Source organism: Pelodiscus sinensis, chromosome 6 (assembly GCF_052426305.1).
Source record: "Pelodiscus sinensis isolate ZL-2025 chromosome 6, ASM5242630v1, whole genome shotgun sequence".
NCBI classification, from domain to species: Eukaryota; Metazoa; Chordata; order Testudines; family Trionychidae; genus Pelodiscus; species Pelodiscus sinensis.
In genome coordinates, this window is record NC_143057.1 from 84,409,950 (window position 1) to 84,433,575 (window position 23,626).

A 23,626-nucleotide genomic window follows, 5' to 3' on the forward strand; every position below is an offset into this window, starting at 1 on the left:
TCGAAAAATCTGCTTGTAGTCTAGACACTCAATTTCAAAAGAGGCTTGTAGTCTAGACGTAGTATACGTGTTTTGTTAGTCTTCAAGGTGCTATTAAACTATTCGTTGTTTTTTTACATTTTTTTTAATGTACCTGTTTTACTTTCTTTTGTGTGTGCGTGCATACATGTATGGTGTACTAATACATATGGGTATCCAAGAAAGCTATTGTTTGAATTTGGTGTTTATTTTTAGAGTCTTAATTCCAAACAAGCTGGGACAGTGGAAGGATCACAAATGCCCTGCAATTCAACAGATTCTACAGAAGGTACATATTTCTTTTTTTCTTTTGTTGTAATAGATTTCTGAAATCCTAAGTAAAGCAGGATGTGTACTTGTGCCATATATTTATTTAGGAGGATTACTTAGTGTACATGATATCAGAGGACTATGCAAAAGATAGGCATTTCATTATAAGGGCGGTATGAAGTCATGCATGCTACAGACTTATGAAATAATTAATTTACCAGTATGAACCTACAAATATTCACAAGAATTTCTAATGACCAAAAAATCTTTTAGAAAGGATGTTAAAAAAAATTACAGCAGTTAGAGAAACCTCACTAAAATGCCAGAAGAGGGCAGCATTCAGCTGAAATAAAAACAAGTCAACTCACAAGATGTTCCAGTGAAGTAAACAATGTCTGGTTAATAAAGATAGGAGTGGATTAAAGAAGACTGAATTGAGCATTTTATGGACAATTTTGGTGCTCAGTCCTGAATGCTTTACGGTGGCAAAATTCCCAGGCTTTTAAATGAGTCTCTCATATTTATTTCAATCACAAGTTTGCCTGTAGAAGGGTTGTAGGATATTGTTTTGTGGGCATAATTACTTTTCTGTATCAGATAGATCATAATGAGCTTTGCAGACCTTGTAACAAGAAAGTCCTAGCACAAAAGAGTTATAAAAAATTCACTAAAAATCTGTAATACCCTGGTCTGGCATTGAGTTAATGACTATCCGAGATGCAAGATTTCATTGTTGCATGCATATTGAGGTCTATCTGGAAGAAGTGACCAGAATGCATTGATTAATTCTGCAAGATAAGGCCCTAACCCTATAAGACTTGCATGTGCTCTTAACTTTATACACTGTGAGAAGTCCCATTGAAACTGACATTAAGTCAAGCAATTGCATACATATTACAGGGTCAGGAACTGCATGATGATATAAATAAGAATTGGATTCTAAAGGCATTAGCTAATTATTCTGAGTGAGGTAATAGACTGAGGAAATGGCCTCCTTGATGGACACAAGTTTGTAGTTTACACAGTTGAGGGTTCCTTAAGCTCTTGCTGGATGTTTATGCTAGGGATGTTAATTAACAATTAATTTACTAGTCGAGTAGTTGATTGAATTTCCATCGACTACTCAACTAGTCAATAGGCACTTCTGGATTCCTCCTTTGAAATGTACAAGAGACCCCAGGGGGGCTCTTGTGCATTTCAAAGCAGAAGCGCCAGCATGGATTCTGGGGTCAGCAGGGGACTCAAAGTCCCCTGCTGATCCCGGGCTCCATCCTGTGCTGCTGCTTTGAAATGCCACATGGAGCCCAGGATGAGCTGGGAAGTCCAGCTGACCCAGGGCTCCGCACGGTGCTGCCCCTTGGAAATGCCACCTCAGCGTTTCAAAGCAGTGCTGCATGGAGCTGATCATGGACTCCATGTGGTGCTGCCCCTTTGAAATGCCGTGGTAGTGTTTCAAAAGGGTAGCTCCACACAGAGCCCGAGCTCAGCTGTGCAGCGCTGTCACTTTGAAGTACTCCCCCCCCTCCTTTGCTGTTAGAGGCAGCAAGGAGGGGGTGGAATCGACTAGTCCGTAACATCCTTAGTTTGTGTCTGTCTTCCCCAGCAACTCACAGGCAATTAACAATAAAAGCAGACTCAAAGGCAGTGTTGCAATAATCAGTGTTAACATCGAAAGTCTAAAATCTACTTTTGTAAATATAAGTAACTGTTTATAAAGCAAGGAATTACATACTGTGCTATCAAAAACTTTATTATCTTGGGTACAAGATATTATCTTGGGTCAATGTGATCTTGTACCTTCTCCTGTGTGTCACTAACAGTAGGCAAATTCATAACAGCAGCTTGGACAATGCAAGTCATGTATGGTGGTTTTTCTAAGTTGCATGCTCAAGCAGCCTGATCTGGTGCATGCAAATAGTAAATAACAATATGTATTGATTTAGACATGACTATACCTTCTCATTTGGGGTTCAAACATGCAAGGTGCTGAGTCCCTTCAGCTCAAGTCACTCAGCCATTACAGGAATTACTCATCATCACAGGTGGAGTCCTTTGTGCTCATCACATGTCAACGGTAAAGAGACTTTTGTCACTCTTTGTTGGTTCCTATTGCCAGGTCTATACAACAGTTTTGCTGGCATAGATGTTGGTTAGGACTGTGGGGAAAAAAAATCACACCCTAACCAAAAGCACTAGATTGCCAATGCCCACCTCTCCATATAGGCACAGTTTATACTGGTAAAAAAGCCTTTAGCTGATATAGCTTATGTTGTAGCTGATATAGCTTATGTTGTTCAAGGAAATGGTTTAACTATAGCAGCAAAAGAATTCCTCTTGCCAGTGTAAGCTGCCTCTACAATTAGGAGCTTTACGATCATAGCTATATTAGTAGAGAGAGTGTAGTAGTGTAGGCTAGTCTTATGACTTGGATAAATTCATTGTTATCACTTGCCTTGCAGACCAGTGTATTTGTACTGTGCCCAGCACATTGGAGACAAAATCCTAACAATGGGACTTATGGGTACTACTACTGTAGAAATATATAATAATAATGCATGAATGTTCATATATCTTCACATTGTTTGGTACTATTATGGATGTATATATTTTTTATTAGTTGGTAAAAAAGAATCTATGCTTTAGATATACATCTAATTGTTGCTTTTCATATAGTCATTTAACCCAGATACCTGAAAATCACTAATATAATTGAAAACCTTGCTCCTCATTCTACCTTCTGCTAATAAGAGCTAAAGCAACAAAACAAGATTGGTTTGTTGGAAACAGAATTAATTTTTTTGCTGCTACAAACAGAAATCATGTAACAAATGATCCATAAAACTCTCTTTCTACAATATTCTATCTATGCTGTACTCTTAGAAGTTGTATTCATTAAATACTTTTGTTAATTTAGGTGCACAGAATTATTTGCAGTAACGTCATAAAGGGATGTACCTTCAATTTTAAATTGTCAATAGTTGCACTAAATAATAATTATTCACTTCTGGGTGGGCCTAAAGTCAAGATCAACAGATCTTTAAAGCATAATGCTCTCAGAAGCTCTGTGCTATTATCTACTGAAGGTTGCTATAGCAATACAGCAGTTTGATTGAATTTCACCACCAGCAGTGCAGTGGGTCAATGTAAGGTGATATTGCTAGCTTAACAGTAGATCTCCCATAGCAACTTAATTAAATTCAAATACACAGAATGAGTCTCTCTAGTTAGGATGCAAAACAAAGTACAGATATATTTTATTTTGATTATTTCAGCCATTCCTGTTATGAAAAAAATCTTGTGGTTTTTTAATTCTTAAAGTTTGTGTCAAGGAATAATTGTGCAGAATATTATTTAGAGCCATAGCCAATTTATGTCTATATATAAAATCACTTACTATATGAAGAACAGTGTTTCCCCAAGGATTGTAGAATGAATTACAATAACATCAACTGACTGCAAATAGTAGTAGAAAACTGTCTAGATGAACTTAGAGGAGCATTCTCCGGGATGGTCTTTCTAAAGTTCAGCACTTTTCTTCCATTTTGCTTTTCAAATTAGGGTATGTCTACACTGCAGCCAAGAACAAGCTAATAAAGCTTGAGTTAGCATTAGCAGCGTTCAAGCTTGCGCACTAAAACTAGCACTCTATATTAGGGCTGTAATACTATGATGATTAACTGGTAAGCAAAAGCTTATAGGTTAATGCTATAGACTACATACATTTTCCCCTAAACCCTTGCCAGTGAATTTTTTAGCAGACTGGCCAGAGCCCAGCTCAGCCCAGCTGGCACTGGGTCCTGGACCTACCTCTGCTGTGGCTCTGCATTTAAAGTGTGTTAGGAGCCTGGTGGGCAGGCAGCCTGGCTCAGTTCCAGCTCCTGCCGGGTCTGAGAGCTCAGACCACTCCCTCCAGACAGGGGCTGCCTGGGGGGGATTTAAGTGCAATCCAGGATCTACCTCAGACCAGAATATCCTTGCCCCACTTCCTTAGTGCCCCTTGTGACGTAGTGGGGGTACTTGCTGGGCTGTGGTGACCCCTGCTGTCTGGAGCAAGATCCAGCAGGGAAAACCTCACTATGCAAAGGTAATGCAAAACTTGTTGAACCAGACACCCCCCATGGAGAGGAACAAAGGAAGGTGGAATGCTGCCCTGGCTGGGGGGCAGGGCTGGAAGAGAGTTAGTTAGTGGCTATCTGAGAGCATGGAGGAGACAGCCTAGGGAAAGGGGCTGGAGTTTAGGGGCCCAGTCTCCCCCATCTCAAGGGGGCCTGAGGCATCCTAGCCCAGCTCTGTGACCAGATTACATCTGTGCTGTGCTGTATCCTGGAGAGGCAATAAACTTCCTCTATTCCACCGGCTGGTGCAGTCTGTTTGTGCCATTTCGGGGTGCAGGAGACGGGGGACCCCCAACGTGCCGTCACACCCCTTCTCTGAGGCCCTGCCTCTACTCACTCCATCCTCCCCTCCCTTCATGAGGCAGGGACAGAGGGTTGGGACACAGGCTCTGGTCTTGAGCTAAGGGATTTGGAGTGTGAGAGGGGCTCTGAGCTGAGGCTGGGGCAGGGAGTTGGGGTGCAGGAGGGGGTTCAGGGTACAGGCACTGTAAGGGAGTTTGGGTCCAAGGAGGGGGGTTCATGACTGGTGAGGGGTTCGGGATTCTGGCTCCAGCTGGTCACTGCTTACCTCTGGTGGCTGCTGAGTGGTAGTGCAGTGGGGCTAAGGCAGGCTCACCCCTGCCCTGGGCGTGCACCACTCTCAAAAGCAGCCAGCAAACTCCCTCCATCCCAAGCCCTGTGCCCCTCCATCCATTCTGTAGAGATAGAATACAGGGTGGAAGGGGGGGGCACCCTGACATCAGTGCGCCCCCTCTTCTCCCTTCCCTGCTCTGCATAGCAAGCAGGAGGATCCTGGGGCGGGGTGGGGAGAGGGGGGGCAGTTCCAAGGCAAAGGGCAGGAGCTGCGCAACAGTGGGGGTAGGGGCAGCTCAAGTGCTGTGCTTGATAGCCTCTTGGCCAAACCAGTCAGGATCACCCGTCAGAGGTTCCAAGATCTACTGATAGATCCCGATCTACTGGTTTGTGACTACTACATTAGGGTATGTCTACACTACCCCCCTAGTTCGAACGAGGCGTACAGATAGTTCGGATTAGGAAGCCTAATCCGAACTATCTAGTCCGTGCCGCGTGTAGCCGCGCGGCACCGGGTTCGCACTAGCCGGCTTTTAAAAATGGCGGTGCTGGCTTTATGCTAATGAAGCCCGGGAAATTCAAATCCCGGGCTTCATTAGCAAGTTCGGTATGCATACATTACCCCCCTAGTTCGAACTAGGGGGGTAGTGTAGACATACCCTTAGAGAGTTTATCTCCATGTGGCTAGCAGGAAGGTATTATTGTCCTCATTTGAGGCACAGAGTGATGAAATAACTTACTCGAGGTCACATGAAATGCCTGAGGCAGAGGTAGGAAGAAGAGCAGAAATGTATTAATGTTTAGAGCATAACTTTAGCAATGAAAAAAATAGTACTGTAGTTGCAATTGTTGCTGCTGTTGTGGTGTTTGTAATTTGTACCTGTGCGCCATCTGCAGGCTGTTTGAAGCTTGTGCACTATGTACACTAAGTGCACAAGTGGGTCCTGCTTAGCACAGAAGATAGTGATCTCTCTGCTAGACAGGGACTGTCACATCTTTTCACATTCCTGTTGCATTTCAGCAGGAACCCTCTAGATGGAGTTGGGGAGCAGGGCTGGCACATATATGCTTGCAACAGAAGGATTGATATTAAGAAATTAATCAATATGGACCCAATCCTGTACAGAATGGCAGAACTCCCATTGACTTCAGTGGAGTTTAATCTTCAGAAAGTTTAATTTAAATAAGGATTGCAGCATTAGACCTTAGTACTGTTGCTGGAGTCTGCAGCTGGGCTTAGATATCCAGCTAGTTCTTCTTATGATGGATTGGTACAGTGTTGTAGGTTTGCAGCCTGGGCTCTGCACAGAACTAAGGATGGGAAAGAGGTAAAGCAAGCCTCAAAGGTGTATGAAATGATATTTCCTAAAATACAAAGATATATGTGATTTTTAAAAAGTATTAAGTTGTGGTTAAATTCGTGCGCAGTAGCTGATATTACAAAGTTAACTGAAAATGCAGCTGCATATTTGTGTCTTACTAGAGAGTCTTGCCCGCTTGCTCTGGGGCTTCCTAATCACCATATGTAGGGTCAGACTGGCAGAGAACCTTGGGGGTTTCGCTTTTCCCTTCTGCACGTGGCATGAGTCATCTACGTGTTTACACTAGTGTAAATGGAGGGTTTGCTCTAGCTTGAAGACTTTAAATCATGATCTGAGTACTTCAGTGACTCAGCCAGAGGTCAGGGGGTCTTTTTGGCCTAAGAGACACATTTGAGCAGGAAAATTGTATGGCAGACCATGAATGTAGGGGTAGGTTGAGAGAGGGTATGGACCACAGTCCAGCGTCACTTACTTCAGGCAGCTCCAAGGCAGCAGTGCAGCAGGGCTAAGGCAGGCTTTCTGGCTCCACATGGCTCTCGGAAGTGGCTGTCATGTTCAACAGCAGTTCCTGAGAGAGTGTGGGTGGGCAGGAAGAGCCTTGGGCTGCTGCTGTCTGCAGGCACCACCTCTGCATCTCCCACTGCCTGTGGTTCCCTGCTCCTGGCCAATGGGAGCTGTGAGGGGTGGTGCCTCCAGGCAGGTGCAGCACACAGAAACCTCTAGGGGCCACAGGCATATGCCAGTCACTTTGGGAGCAGCATGGGCAGCCTGCCTCAGCCCCACCGCACCACCAAACTGGTAGTCCTTCGACCAGATTAAAAGCTCTGATGGGCTGGATACAGACCAGGGGAACATAGTTTGCCCACCCCTTGACTAGATGACCTTGAAGTCATGGGTGACAGGTATCGTAGGCAGGGGAAGGCAATGCTTTCTCAAACTTCCTCGCTGTGATGGCTGGGGCATACAAGTTGGGGACTGCGTCAACTGTCATCCTGGCACTAGGACCACTTTGGCCATCCAGTGCTGGGGCTGGTGGCTCGGCTGCAGAGGCGGCCTTGTTGGTCAGGGTTGCGGGAAGCTGGCCAACTTTCCAGACCTTCAGAGCTAGGGTAGGCTGCAGCCATGCCATCTGCCAGCTCTCTGAGGCTGTGGGTGTGCCATGCTCTGGCTCTCCAGGACTCTGGGGCCGGGAGGAGGTTGGGGACACTATTTGGGGGCAGGAGCCAGCAGGCCACTGTGTGTGTGTGTGGGAGGGGTGGAGGAGGCCTGGGCTTTCGTGGGCAGGGCTGGGGGAGGGGAGGCTTGACTTCCCACACCATGGGGTCACTCACCGCTCATGCTTAAAGTCTATTAAGATATAGTCTGAGTATATATCTGAGGACAGACCTGAATCTTTAGTTACAAGCCTGAATATACAAGAAATAAAAAATTAATATAAGGGAAGGTTATGAAAATGGGAGGGCTTATTTTCTTTGATTTTATTTTAACCAGTAAATGTGACAGTAGCTAATGCTTCTTGGAAGCCCTGCAGATGCCTGTGCTCATTTATATGCCCATAACCAGATTACTCCTGCTCTGTTTGACATTTCATAAATGTCTGTGATTGGGCAAATCTTGCAGAGTTGGAATATGTTTTTGTGCTTGTTATGTCTTTTTCCATTGTCTTAAGAAGAAACCCTAAAAAAGAGAGTGACAGAAATGAAGATTTTTATCACTTTTTTTAAATGCAGGGACTAATTTTTAAAATGGATGAAGTGTCTTTAGGACAGTGCACAGCAGTGGGGATCTCCCAGAGCTTAAGGCACAACTTCTGATTTGTGCTATTTTGAGGTCTGCTTGCAAATTAAGTCTAGTTTATGAATCAATATATATTTTCATTGCCTGTCCCTTTAAACTCAAGAGCGTGTTTACAATTGGTTCATAATAATGTAGCCACTTGTTGTACAATCATCTAGTATTCTGCCCACTGGTATGCTAGTTTGGGGTGATGTGTGTGCTACAAAAGTACATTGTTCTGCGTTGCTGTTTGTTCATTATATTTTTCCCCCTTGGTTGAAAAAACATTAAATTTCCATTGTTTATCACTAGAAGTTAATAAGAAATCTTGCTTTTACAGATCCCGTGAACTTGGAATCTGATTCATCAGCACCTGGAAGTGAAGATGTGAAGGTACAGCTTTATTTTTATATAAATAACTAGCCTCTAAGTTCTCCTATTGCACCTTACATTGTGGTATCTCAGCATATTCCATAGTTTAAAAAAATAAATAAGGTGATTAATGCCAGCCCCTTTCCGTCCCTGTCCTAGGGGAAGTTGTATATATGTGCTTATTATTTACTTCAGTGAATCTGTTCTGTGTTGGTGATCTGGAAATCAGGTCAAAGAAAGAAAGTTTACAACTGGACTGGAAAGTCATGATGTCTGTGGACATTCCTATGGCCGTGTATTCTACAGCCTTGGGACCAGCTTGAGGTGAAGCCCCATCTCCTCCATGCACTGGCTTCCTCCTTGAGAGTTCTATTGTTCATGAGGAGTGGAGCTAAGGAGGGCAGTGGAGGTCCAAGTGGGTGACGCGATATTTTAGGTGATCTCAAGACTGGGAAATAACATAGGGTAGACTCTCATTAGCAATATATGCAGGATCAGACACAAAGTCTATTAGAGACTGTGTGGCATAAAAAATACTGATCCTGTTTGCAAATATTTTTACATGGGTCTAATATAAAATGTGATGTTTTACACTTGATAGCAGAGAAAGAAAGTATGATGCTTGCATATAATCCCATTTTGATTAGTTCTATTTGATGTCTATTTTGTATCGTGCTTTAGATGTATGTCTCTCTGTGGTTGTGTCCTGAGAGATCCTTGGTCTCAGTTTTACTTTTTCTAGTTTATAAAATTGAGATTTGGGTATGTGGAGGAGAGCAGCTAGCTGAGGCACAGAATGCACAAGATTGAAGTAATGTTTGTAGGTTGAGAAGCAACTGGAAAATATGGGTAGAATAATATCTTCCCCTTTCTTTAGGGCCGGTGCTTGTTTTTTGTCAATAGAGTTTACAAGCTGGAGATGGTCTTGAAGCTACACCTGCTTTGAGTGAAGTTGACTGGACTTGAAGACCTCTCAAGGTCCCTTCCAGTCTGATGATGATTCTGTGTAGCAACTGTGGCCTTATTGATTGTCCTTTCTCTAGGTCTGTGGATACAGACCATGCTATCATAATCCATAATTCAACTTCAGATTAGATTAATTACAGCTATATAGGGCTACACATTATATCCACCTAGAATCTTAAATTGAGGCAGAATGTAGCAATACTCATATGCTGCTGGAAGCATGTGACACAAGTGCTCCCTCATCTGCACTGGCTGCCCATTGATTTCTGGATGGAGTTAAAGGTATTTGTTCTGACCTATAAAGCTGTAAAAATGGCCTCAGATTTCCTCTCCCTGTATGATATGGCTACAGCTTTGGTCACTAAACACTAGAGATCTTTGAGCTGCAGCTTCTTATTTTAGACTTCTATCCCACTTAACTCTAAAATAGTCTGTATTTGGTGACCCTTCCAGCACTATAAAGCCTGAGCTCTTGAAGGGGGAGGGCCACTGTGAAGTCTGGTGCTTGCAGGAGAGGTGGAATATTGTCTGAGTTTGATTGTATCTCTCATTGGTTATTTTTTGTGACTAGAGGTGATGCTGCTAGCTTTATTTTTCAGGCAATTGTATTTTGAACGTATGGTTGTCTCTTTCTATCTCAGCTGGCTAGTCAAAGTTCAGGGCCTTGAGGATGTTCCAGTTGGTGGAGTCTGGTTTTCTCTTTGAAGGAATTTGTTTATTGCCAAGGGATGTACAAAGTCCTGCTTTTCTGAATGCAGGGGGAAGCAAGAACAAAAAGCAGTAATGTCTTATTTTACAGTCCCAGCTCCTTAGACCCAAAGTTCTGTCCCTTGAGTTTTCCAGAGTCACACTCTGCTCACAGGCCAACACTTGACTGCCTCGCTTTTTGCCTCTGCCTCCCTTGCTCTTCTAGCTCTTCTCTGTTTTTATGTGTTCTGACTGCGCTTTCATGCACTCACTTGGTCATAATATCCAGTGGAGCTGCCTGCCCATTTCTGAGCGGATTCAATTAGTGCTTGTTTTAGGTGTTGGCCTTTAACTGTCTCTTACAGCTGTCTTTAAATGAAGGGGATTATCACACATCAGAACAAGTTTTAACTCAACCCAGAACAAGGTTTCACCCAGCTCATAATGGTATTAAGGGGTCATAGAGCCTGAGGTATTTTCTGCATTTACTGAAGTAAATGAAATGAGTAAATGGTGCTGAATAGATTTTTAAGAGACTTCTGGAAGCACCCTGTGCAGTTTGTAATTAAGGATGTAAAGGGTCATCCAGTTACCTGGTAAGCATTTGCCTTATTGGTGGCATGGCACGGGCAGGGGGCTGTTCCACCACAATGCAGGCAGGGCAGCTACAGCCTGGCTAGGCCCACTACAGCACGCTGCAGTGAGGCAGGCCCTGCCTGGCCTGGCCAGAGCAACCCCCATCCGTGGAGTGGCAGGCTTTTCCTGGCTTGGCTGGAGCATCTTATGGCACACTAGGCCCAGCCAAGTTGGAGCAGCCCCCTGCCATGGGATCCCTGTTGATCAGTTAAACATACAGTTTAACCTGTCAACTTTTTAAACAGTATTTTACATCCCTATTTGTAATGAAATTCAAACTTGACCATTCATCTTCAAAATGTAGTTTCCTTTTTTCTAGCCTTTCAAGGACACCGTGGTTCCTTCAAATGAAAATGAAGACCAGGTCTTGTCGGATATTGGTAAGAAATTGTTTCACTCTTCCAAAAGTTCTTGATCTGTGTACTAAAATGTTATCATCATTCCAAATACATAGCAGACAGACAGTTTCTCTAAAAGAAGAAGGACAACAAACTTTAATGAGCAGCGCTCTAGGGCTACAAATAAAAGGTGTATTCAGTCAAATTTGTGGTGTTCAGAAAGAAAGCTGTACCAGACTCTTCTATTGTATATTAGGACCTTGTATCCACCATCACTGTGATATTCTAGGACCTTCCAGTGATGTAAATGGAAATAAAAATCTTGAAAAGAGTTGATACCAGGGGCGGATGAGGGTTTTTCAGGGTCCAGGGCAGCACAATTTCGCGGGGCCCCCCTTTGACACGGTGCATGCGCTGTGGCGCCACGGCACATTCGCGGAGCCTCTTGAAGTGCGAGGCCTGGGGCAGCCGCCCCGCTCACCCCGCCCTATATCCGCCACTGGTTGATACAATTAACTTAAATAAGTAAGATAAATAAAACATGAAAAGAAATGTCTAGATACAGTGGGGATGGATGCATTATAGTTTCTGTACATTGATTAAGGTTATAGCCAGGTAAGTCCACCAGCCAATAACACAGTCAAATGCAAACAAAACGCTGAAGAAAATGTCCATGTTTGGGAAAAGCTCCAGTATCAAAGGGCAAACATCAGATAATACAAAGCAGAAATAGAAGGAAGTGGACAAAGTCACTTAGCTCAGTCAATGAGAGCTGGGGTTCTAGCCAGAAATAGCCAGGCTGTTTTAATTTGCACAAGTTACAGTGGTGTAAATGGAACAGATAACCCAGATTGTTGATACTCAAAGAAATTTAACAGACTTTGCTACTGAGATAAGAGCCACTTTGTTTTTCTTTGTGGGTCAGTAGAGGGAATGAGTCTGATTCTACACTGATGTAAATCCACAGATGCAAGAGATAACATACCAACTCAATATTTCTAATAATCTCGAACCATAAACCATTCTTTAATCATCAGTATTGCAAATCACCATCGTGAGAGATGCTCTCAGGTCAGTAACTTTAGCATATGTATGTTGCATCCAGGCATTGCCTCCCTGTCTCAGGAACGTAGAAGTTAAGCAAGGACATTAAGGCTACGTCTACACTGCAGCACTATTTTGGGATACTGGAGTATCCCGAAATAGCTATCCTACATCTTAACAGTAAGCCTTTTATTTCGAAATATGATGGGCTTATTGTTCCGACATCCCTGTAAACCTAATTCCACAAGGAGTAAGGGATATTTCAGAATAATGGGTTATTTTGAAATAAGATTGAAATAAGATACTCAATTTGCGTAGCTCTAATTGCATATCTTCTTTTGAGCTGTGGTGCAATGTAGACATCGTCTAAGAGAATGTTGGCAAAAATACTAGTTTGTATGCTTGTGACTTCAGTGCCTTTGTGCATAGATCAGACTCGCATTCTGAAATAAGTATACACACCCTGCATAAACAATAATGCTGTACAGGTATGTAAAGTGATTATGGCCATGTGATCACATTCTGTTTTGCTAAGCAAAACCAATTATTGGACTGGATCTTAGACACAGGATGGTGTGAGCCATCAGGGAGTGATTATGGCTGACTAATTCTGAAGATACGTCTGTTCTGATTCCTTTTCTGCTTACACCAGCTGCATATGGTCTTCCAGGGACTGTAAACAGCAGATGGGTAGATCTGCTCTAGCTTTGCCCTGCAACACTCACCTCTTCTTAACTTTGATATGCTCTGTCCCTCCAACAACACACCATCTGCAGAGTATTTCTAGGTGGTGGCCTGTAGAGCTGTTTGTCGGCTCAACGTGGCAGCCATTTAAATTTAAATGAAGCGGCGATTATTTAAATCGCCGCTTCATTTTCCTATGCCGGGTAGTCTAATCTACATGCCTCTGTCACCAGAGGCATGTAGTCTAGACGTACCCTGAGAAAGAGAGAATGCATGATGTCACTACAGAAGTCTGGCTACCCACAATGTCCCATCTCTAGTTGTGGCCATGTTTTATTAATTTCATTAGGGCCTGGACTCCACCCACAGTCTACATTGTGTGTGAGATCTGATGGGATTAATCCATGAAGTGTTATGGTTGCAGGGTAGGAGAATTGAGCAAGGGGTACGGTTTACCATAGAGATAATACAGGAAAGGAGGGAAGTGTATTTTTAAAAATATTTGTATATTAAGGCAGTTGGATGGATTTAAAAAAAAAATCTGTGCATGTTTTAACTTGATACATATAATCACTGTCCAATGTCACAATTTTATTGTGCTGTATTGTTTTAGACTGGCTTTTGTTGTTGTTTTTTCACATCTTTCACATTGTTATATTAATAGCTGTATTTCTGGCATGAGAGGCACGCAGTGGGGGATAAAGAGAGAGAAAAGGGAAGAAGAAAAATAGAGTGAGATACTGAGGAGAGGTGTGAAGGAAGAAGAATGAATAGAAAAGTGAAGCTGGAGAGGGTCTCTAGGAGGTAGGGATGAACAAAAAAAATATTTTAATGGGGTGACTATGAGGTGCTGTTTAGTCATTACATATTTCTAAATATCAACCAGCTGATGAATATTAGCGTCTCTCTTCTCTGTTCCATTCCCCCCGCCCATTGACCCTCCATAAAAAAATTCTGTCAAAATGAATAATAATAATGGCAGCTCTTAAAAGGACTCTCAAGTCTTTTCTACCTGCCTGAATCAGCACTCTCCTCTTACACCATTGCCATCAGGCTCTAGTAATATCTTCTCCCAACAGGTATTTGCTTTTAAAGGTATTTTGGGCTGTCCACAATGCCCTCCCCAAAATCTTCAGGGGATACTAGGTCTCCATGCCCCTCCTATACATTTCTTGGGCGTGGGAGCAGTGACCACCTGGATACCTCATGGGATTTTACCTTGCACCGAGTAGTAGGCATTTTCTGTTCTGCTTCTGCCCAGCAGCAAGCAGGTTGGCTTCCTGCCTCTCATCATCTTCTGTCAGGATTAGAGAGTTAAAGACCTTTCCCCTTATTGAGGGTGTAGCAGCCACCTAATGCCCACTGAACATCTCTGGGGGTATTTGAGAAGCCATATGAACTGTGCAGACCTCTAAGGTAAAGGATTTTTGGAGGTAGTGTTTGCTGTACTTGAGAATTGGTGGGGTAAGCATAAGCTGCTGGGAGAAAAGATCTTTTAGGGCAGGCTGAAAGTTGGATTATAGGGACTTCTGAATCCAAATACCACCCAGGCCTAACTGTCTTGTCATCTCTCTTTCCTGGGACTTGGTAGAGATCTGGGCTGTGTAATTAAAAACAAAAAAGTGCTACCAATACATTTTGTTTTTTTGCTCAGTAAAAGAGAGAGAGGAAGATAACTCTGCAAGGGAAAGATACCCTCCCCCCCCCAAAAGGCAGGAAGAGCGGGTTTTAGATTTAATGTTAAAACAGGTTTCCTTACAGTACATTGTACTTCTCCAGCTCTGAAGCTCTGTGTTTTTTGGGAAGGAGTCTGAGAACAGACAGCGAATGCTGTTACTGTTTGGCATGTAACTGATTTAACAGGGCATGTGTTTTTAAACATTTATAATTCCTTCCTGTTTTGCATAACTAGTTTGAGAAGGAGGATGTCTACAAGGCCATCTATAAAGCCTTAAAAGCTCCCTTTTCAAAGAGAAAAATTCTAGTTTTTCCGGAGAAACATTAAACCTTTTCAATTTCAAAACATACACGTGGACTTTCTTCTCAAAATAACAGTTAAAAACAGGGAAGCAGGAAGAAGTTGCCACTTTTCAAAATATTTGTCTTGCTTGGGTAGTTGTTGTGCAAGTTTCCTAGCAATGGGTTTGTATGTCTTTAGTCTACCGTTTGTATTGCGGGCAGCAAGGAAATAAATAAAATAAATAAATACAATTTAATTCTACAGGCCACATTTTGCAGTTTGAATATAAAAACATTGAAGCCAAATTTTTGGCAAATATATGCCTGACCATTGCAGTGCAAAGCTTTTAGTGAATTCTTGTTCTTTGATTTTCACATCTTTCACAGAAATCCCAGTTTAATCATGTATCATCTTAAGGAACTGAGCATTATGCTCTTTTCTTCTGTATAAACCATGCAATCGGAATAAAATCTGATTGCAGTGATACTGTTTTGTTTGCTTTAATTAGCTTTCCTTACTGAGGTTGGTAAGATTTAAAATGTTTTCTGTAGAAAGAAATTGATCTGTTTTCTTGATGTTCTCCTGTGGTTACATAGTGTTTGCCTCTGGTGTATGAAGTCATTTATTACTTGTCTGAATAAAATCTCATTTTTAGATAGTACATTTGGGCTGTTAGAGCTGGGCAAACTATTTGTAACTAAAGCTTTTATAGTCAACTAGAAGATTTGTCTGGTGTTGCTCAGGTCCTTAACTCCATTTTTGTGTTTTTTTTTTTTCATTTTAAATCATTGCTGTGGGGTATGGCTGAGGATGAGGGGTTCAGTATGCAGGCTGTCCCAGGCTGTCTCTTTCACCACAGCAGCTTGGAGCCAAGTGAAAAGCACCTCTCCATGGCTACTGCAGCTGCAGCAGGCACAGCTGGCAGAGGGGTGCATGTCCCCTGGCTGGGGCAGATTAGGCTGGGTGGGGGCCACGGAAGCACCACCTGTCCCCTGGCAGTGGCAACTCTGGGGCACCTCTGGGTTGGTTGCGGCACCTGGGGGGAAGACGCTCGCTCCTCTGGCCCCAGTGTGGAGCAGATGTGGCTGGGAGTGGGAGAGAGGTACTGCCATGGCCAATGGGGTGAGACACCCCCTTCTTCAGTCCCAGCACACAGCTGCCACAGCTGGGGGGAGGCACAGGCCCCCATCAGCCCAGAACTGAGCTGTTGTAGGGGCTCTGTGCTGCAGTAGGTAGGCAGAGGTGGCACTTTGCGCACTTGCCCTGAGTCCCTGCCTGCCCTGAGGCCTCTTTCAACATTCGGTCAGTCATGTCAGTGTTGAGGGCTATGCTTGACTTTGTGATTCTGTCTCTTTTCTGTTTGGTTTTATGAGAAGCAATCTGCTGTAACTCCAAGCTCCGGGCTTGGCTGGATCCAGGTTCATCTTCCCCCTGTGCTCCCCGGCCAGTGTCAGGAATGCAGCAAACTCTGAACTTTTCCCTTGCTCCCTGATGAAGGGGAACAACCAGCAGTGTTCCTGTATGAATTGGGCAGTAGGAGCCTCAGCCTCCCCCATCTTCCCTAAAGGGCGCTTGAGGGGTGGGAGGCTCAGGACCAGAGCATATCCAGATGGGGGGTTTGCCCCCAGCCAACCACTGTTAGCTGCCTGGTGATTCTGTTTCTTTTCCATTTCTGTTTCAGGCACATCCCATTTTCCTGGCTCAACTAGACCATTATTTTGTTTTAAGAAAGTTAGGATAAGATCCTAGTTCTTACCATTTAGGAGGAGTTCTTGGACTAACTGGCAGGCAGACAGACAGACGGACAAACTCTCAAATATATAGTAGATTTGCCTGTTTTTGAGTTTGTGTCCATAGGAAGTAATTCTTTGAAAATGTCAAATTATTTAATGTCTGTTGAGATGACTTAGAATTTTACAACAAATGTGTTATTTTTGTTAATTGGCACATCTCATTCCTTGTTTCTCCCACTTCTGCTTCATGTAGAGTTGACATTTTAGGAAGGTCCTTTCCCAGTATGAAGAGTCTCAGAAATACCTGCCTTTATCTAGTTTTATGGAAGAGAGATGGCTTGAAAATTGCAAAGCAACATAACTGAGGAAATCCATGATACTATTGCCACGTGGAGCTTGGTGGCACCCTGGCTGAGCACCATGGCCAGCTGGCCGGGCAGCCGCTTTTCTTCGCTCCAGTCCGGCTGCCCTGCGGTCAGTCCGGAGGGAGCACGGGTCGGAGGCTTCCCTCCGTAACTGGTGTAGGGAACTCTCTGCCCCCAACCTTGTTCCCTCTCCTCTGCCCCAAACTTGTCCCCCGCCCTCCTGTTCCCTCTCCCTTGCCCCCCCAACTCCGCTGCAGAAACTTGTCCCCCCCTGCAGAAACTTGTCCCCCGGCACCCTGCCCCCCTGCAGAAACCAGTTCCTTCTGGCACCCTGTGTCCTACTACAGAAACCTGTCCCCCGGCACCCTGCCCCCCTGCAGAAACCAGTTTCCCCCAGCACCCTGTCCCCTGCTGCAGAAACCTGTCCTGGCACCCTGCCCCCTCTCCCCTGCCCCCACTGGCACCCTGTTCCCTGCTCCAGAACCCACTAGCACTCCTCCCCAGTACTGTGTCCCCTGCTCCCAAATGACTTTTCTATGAGTCAGTGACACCTGACTCAAGGCAGATTCCCTGTCATTCTCATAAATAAAGACAATGCAGAAACTTTTTGTGTTTAACATAGTATTCTATTTAAAAATTAAGCCTGGCCAACAAACCCCCAATTGGGTCCAAGCCCCCATCTGGCCACAACCACTCCTGCACTCCCCCTTCCCCAGACCCTAGATCTGAGCCTATCAAACACTGGAACCTCATGCTCTCAGCCCCTCACATACCCCAACCCAAATTCCTGCACCCTCACATCCGCAAGCCTGTGGCTTGCTTAGTATCCCAACACTGCCCAGCCTGGAGCCCCCTCCCCGAGCCAGTGTCCCCTTCTCCACCTCCTCCTGCATCCAGATTTCCTCCCAGAGCTTGCACCTCTCACCCCTTCCCACACCCAAATCCCTCATTCCCACACCAGAGCCTACACATCCTGTCTCAACACAGCAAGGGTCCAGCTAGACTGCAGGAGTTTTTCAGGATTCTGGAGATATCCCAGAAAAACTCTTCTGCATCCAGGGTTGTGTTTGTTCTTCCGCTTTTTTAGTGGAAGAGCAAACAGGCTCTTTTGGTCACCTCTATATTCCTCTTTCCACAAGGAATAAGGTGGCTTCCAAAAGAAGGTTTTTTTTCCTGACATTTGGTCCAGTGTAGACAGGCCAAATGTTGGAAAAACCTCTTCCTACAGAAGAATAAAAAAAATAAATAAACAGCAGTATAAGGATTGGGGATAGTAAGTGATGGAGAGGAGGAGAATAGAGAGGGCGGGGCTTCAAGGAAGAGGCGGGGCTTCAAGGAAGAGGCAGGGCGGTAGATCTTGGCTTGGTTTGTCATTTAAAAAGTGATCTGGGGTGTAAAAAGGTTGGAGACCACTGGCTTAGAGGAAACATTGGTTGCAGGTGGACCTGGTGTTAGATTTAGCAGTTTTTTGTCTTTGACCTTGAAACATGGAGTCCAGTTTTAGCTGACTACATATTTTGGAGTACTTCAAGAAACTTCTTGCAGCTCTGTACTAAAAGAACAACATCATCAGTATAGTCACAGTCTATGACCAGGAGATCACAGATCTTAATACCTGTGGACTTTATGGAATGCTGTATTATGAAATCCATTTCCTGACAAAATCTATCATCTACCCACCATCCACCATTTAATTATAATATGTCTCATGATCACATGGTGCCAGAGTGTTAAATTTTCTGGAGTGAAGGGATCAGAACACAACTGTGCCTAACACCAGTTACTGATTTAAAAATTACTGACATCTGGTTCCCCAGACAAACTCGGGCACTGTTTCCATTGTTCAAGTCTCTAATCAAGTCCAGCAGAGTGTTAGGGTCACCTACACCTTTTAAGATCTTCCATAATACCACATAGTCTACTCTGAATCAAATGCAGCCTTAAGATAAAAATATGCAATGTACAGGGGCTTCCTGAATGCAAGATATATCTCAGACAACAAGAGAGAGGTCAAAATGGTGTCTAATGTTGACCTGTTTCTCATAAAGCCTGACTGTTGGAGAGGGTGCTTTTGATGTAGCAAAACCTCCAGATGTTCTCTGGAACAGAGAACAGGGTGATTGGCCTGTAGCTCCTACATTTACTGCACAATCCCTTTCCCTGATAAAGTGACATCACAGCTCTTTTCTTCCAGGAGGTTAGCAGGGTTCCAGTTCTCCACACCAGACGAAAGACAGCCAGAAGTGATACTCCTACAGGATGAATAGCATATTATGGCAGCTCTGAGGGGATGCCATCAGCACTGGCTGCATGTTTGTTTTTTAGTTTAGAGATGGCACACTTCCCTCCCTTTAGTGTTGGTGCATCAGTACAAATGTCTGGATCCAGAATTGCAAGTGACTGCCAGATCATCCAGGATGATCATCCAGGAGGATGGTTCAGGACACTGTGATAATGCTTTACCCAGGGGAGAAAATGTCACCATCTGATTTACTTGGATGGCCAAGGCTGTCGTTCAGGATGCTGTTTATAGTGACTGTCTTTTGACCACCGAGATTGTGAATGGTGCAGAATACTGGCTTCAAGTCAGTTTTGGCTAAGCTGATTTTCATATCATCCACCACTTGGTTATAATATGCCTCATGATCGCAAGAGTACTAAAGTGTTAAATTTTCACTTCAGCTGATGGTGAGAGTGCTTATCACCATGCTGTTTGCCTGCCTCCTTCAATTTAATTATCTGGAAGGCCTCTTCCAATAGCCATGGTTGAATGCTGGATGTCTAAAGCCAATCATCTGCTCAGCAGATTGTCTGAGGGTAGAAATGAACAGGGACAAGACAGCCTCCACATTGTTTCGCAGATTAGCTGGAGCTGAGAATTTGATGCAGATGTCAATACAAAACCTGTTGGCTAAACCTGGCATTGATGTCAAACTTCATCATTGCAGAGGGCTTACCTCATTGGAGCATCATACCATATGGGTGATCACTAAATGGTGATCTGTGTTTTCCCCCTGCAGTGTATATTGTGAGGCAGAATGTGAAGCCTACAAGCCTGTGGACAAACTAAGCCCTAGATAGGGAGTCAGGGGAGCTAGTAGGGAGCAGGAATGATGGAGGTGAATGGGCAGGAGAAGTAGCAGGGGTCTGAGCCTGAAGCCCTCCAACTGGGATGTGAAGCTTGAAGAGGGAGGCCAAAGGTGTATGACCAGAGCTTGAGGCCAGTTCCTTTGTATCTGGAGCCCAAAGCCCCATGGCCAGATTCTGCCACCCCAGGGCTGAAGTCTAGAACCTAAGCTCTACTGCCCCAGGGAAGGTGGGGAACTCACCAGCTGTCTGCTCTTTCAGCATTGTCCCCCAGGTGTCTCTGGGGAGCAAGGCCCAATTGCTGCTGGTAGCACCCATAGGTTTGCCAACTTTCTAACTGCACAAAACTAAACACCTTCCCCTTTCCCCTGCTCCTTCTCTGAGACTCCACCCCCATTCACTTCATCCTCCCCTTTCCCCCTCTCCTCACTCACTCATTTCACTGGGCTGAGGCAGGGGGGTGGGTTTTTGGGACAGGTTGAGGGTGTCAGCTGGGGATGTGGGCTCTGGGGTGGGTCCAGAAATTAGGGAGTCATGGTGCAGAATGGAAGCTGAGGTTAGGGTGTGTGTTGGGGGATAAGGGCTTCAGCTGGGAACAGACTGTGGGTCTGGGAATGAAGGGCTTCGGGTGTGGGAAAGGGTTCTAAGCTGGGGGAAAGGGTTGGAGTGCAGAGAGGGGTTTGAAGTGCGGGCTCTGGGAGGGAGTTTTGGTGAGGGATGAGCATGAGGGGGGAGGTTGGGGTGCAAAAGGAGGTGTGGGTGCAGGCTCCAGGAGGGAATTTGGCTGTAGGAAGGGGCTCAGGCCTGGGGCAGGAGTTTGGGGCATGGGAGAGGCTCTGGATAACACTCACCTTGGGTGACTCCCTGCAAATGATATGTCCTTTAGATCCTAGGCAAAGGCACGGTCAACTGGCTCTGTGCACTGCCTATACCTGCACGCACTGCACCCTGCAGCTCCCATTGGCTGTGCTTCTAAGGCAATGGGAGCTGCGAAGCTGGTGCTTGGGGTGGAGCAGAATCAGCGCACGCAACCCTTGTGGCTATCCCTTCACCTAGGAGCCACAGGACACGTCACTGCTTCTGGGAAGCTGTGCAGAGCCAGCAAAGGAGCTGCCACCAGGGCCCCTTTTTGGCCAGGTGTTCTGGTTGAAAACTGTAAGCACCCATAACCAATACCAAGGTGGTACATCAAGAAACAACAGAATGGAGGAAGGATGGCTGCTTCCTTCCCCTCCAATCACAGTCTAAGCCCCTGGTGTCTGTATGCAGCCATAGCGGTTGCATCTGAGAAATGCTTCCCTAGTTTATTTCAATAGAGACAAAGCATATTCATGTTTATGGGTCTATAAAGAATCAAAACTTGAGTGCTGAGAACTGAAGAAGTTCTGAGAAGTAAGCTGTCTTTTATTAAAATATTTATTAAGTATGTGAGCCTATAAACACAGTTTAATTAAAGGCCATGGAAAAAATCTCCAAGCAGAATATTAAGTATTAAAATATGCAGGTTCTTGTGTTCTTGGCTCTCAAAGTTTCTTTTTTTTTTTTTTTTTTTTTTTAGTTATCTCAGACACTAGCATAGAAGCAAACTGCTTTCTGTTTTTATATCAGTATAGATAAAAATATAGATATCTATAATGGTAGATATAGATAGATATAAAGAGAGAGGAAGAAAAATAAACGAGTTGCAAATATGTGTCATCTGGTCTTCCAGAACATATCTTCCTTCTCTATCTAAAATCCCTGCAAACATTTGCTTATTAAATACTTCTTCAAAAAGGAAGAGCCCTTTGTTCTGATGCTTTAATCAGATTCTTTTCCTTTGTTCTGCCAGCTTGGTCTACATTTCAAATTAATGTTAATAAACAGCTTTGGTTCCATAAAATGTGAAATAAGCCTTCAAAGTATTAAACACAATTTCTAGAATATATTTTATGAAACACAGAGTTAGAATCTTGGCATTTTCTTTTTTCTTTTTCTTTTCACACCATCCCTGCCTTTGCAATCGCCCCATCCAACATGAAAAATCCTACTTTTAATGAAATTGTTATATAGTAATCTTGTTTACAGTGCTGTGGGTTGTCATTGTAAGTATAGACTTGCTTTCTATTGCAAGCCAATCACCTAATATTCTGTAAGGACCAGATCTAATTAAAGCTCCATTTAGCTTTCATGCATTGCTGTGCAAGCTCTAAAAGTTGTTGGAGGTTTTAGACCTGAAAAAGGCCTTCACTGCAGGAGTTGGAAGGAGGCTTTTTTGCTTTGCTTTGTTTTGATTTCATTTTTATAATTGACTGTAGCCCTTAATTCTCAAGCCTTTGCAAGATTAAGGGACCTTTTCATCAGAAGCAGGGATAAACAGCTAATAGCTTTTTGTCTATAGCTTTACTATGGACTCAAACTAAGTATATCCTACTGTGGTTTTGATGTGAATTGACATTGAACATGTAAGGTACTTAGGCAAATTTTATCTGTGTACATCTTTTGTTGGATTTGTTGCCTTAGCCAGTGTCAGGTGAATTGGGCCAGAAAATAGACGCCAGAGTCAGCCCTATGCTCTTGTCACAGTTGTCTTACAAACTAAAGGCTCTGGAGTCAAGAAGAACTATTAGTTCACAAAACTTTTGCAGTAAATAGAGGGGGCATGTTATTGGAGCTAAGACAAGTCACACCAGCTGAGGATCTGCCTTGATTGTATATGATGGTCAGTTGATTGCAGCACTGCTTCTTTTTATCCTACTCACATTGATAGCCATCTGAAATTTTGGAGCATTGCCATACGCTTATGCAAAGCTATTGTTTTTATGATCACTCCTTACTAAAGTTAAACTGCTCTTCAATTTTGTGAGAGAAACAAGACTGTTGAATGTAGTTCTTTATAAATCTTGACTTTTTGAAAAGAGGGTATGTGTGTTCAGGGCCATCCTGGGGGTGGAGTGGAGCCGGGGTAACCCCCCACCACTGTCCCAGGCACCCCTCGCCATAGGACCCACCCTGCCCCTGCTCTACCCCATTTATAAGCCTCACCCCTACTCTGCCTCCACCCTGCCCCTTGCCCCCTTCCCTGAGCATTGGAGCCCGGGGGATTACGGGGCCTGGCGCTGCATCATCAGTGGTCATCTCCCCTCTTCTCCCTCATCATGTGGACAGCAGGAGAGCAGCCCGCTCCATAGTGCTGCACACCCCTCCCATCCCACTGTACCCCATTTCTCCACAGTGGTGGGAAGTGCAGTGTCCTGGGAAGTTGAATGCAGCAGTTGATGGAGAAGGTGATGTGGTGGAGCAGATCTGGCTGCCACGCTGAGTCCTGGGGGGCGGGGTGGTGACCCCTCTTGTTGTTGTGCCAGGCCACAGCAATTCCCCTGGTCCTTCACATCTATAGAATGGTTGGGATGGCCACTGCAGGCCCCCCAAAAGCATGGGGCTTGGGGCAGCCGCCACAAACCGTCCTATGGATGGGACAGCTCTGTGTGTCAGTCATAGCGTACTCAGAAGGTTCTTTATTATTTTTCCTCTCACTTCTCTGTCTTTTATTTCTGTTAGTTTATATCTACATTGGAAAGGCTACATCTGTGGTGCTGTAGTGTAGGCACTTACTACAGCAATGGAAGGGGATCTTCTGTCACTGTAGTAAATGCCCCCTCTTTGAGAGGTGGTAGTTCAGTTGATGGAAGAATTTTTCC

At 44.3% G+C, this 23,626-nt stretch overlaps 1 protein-coding gene across 6 annotated transcripts in view; it reads left to right on the plus strand.

The window, feature by feature from the left end:
* ARHGEF28 (Rho guanine nucleotide exchange factor 28) overlaps window positions 1-23,626 on the plus strand; it is a 165,210-nt gene that overhangs the window by 68,828 nt on the left and 72,756 nt on the right. For all 6 annotated transcript variants that reach the window (XM_089779347.1, XM_089779344.1, XM_089779346.1 and 3 more), the window contains 3 exons: window positions 235-307; window positions 8,415-8,467; window positions 11,055-11,115. In XM_089779347.1, coding sequence (XP_089635473.1) covers window positions 235-307; window positions 8,415-8,467; window positions 11,055-11,115 — 187 coding nt within the window. The remainder of the gene's footprint in view (window positions 1-234; window positions 308-8,414; window positions 8,468-11,054; window positions 11,116-23,626) is intronic.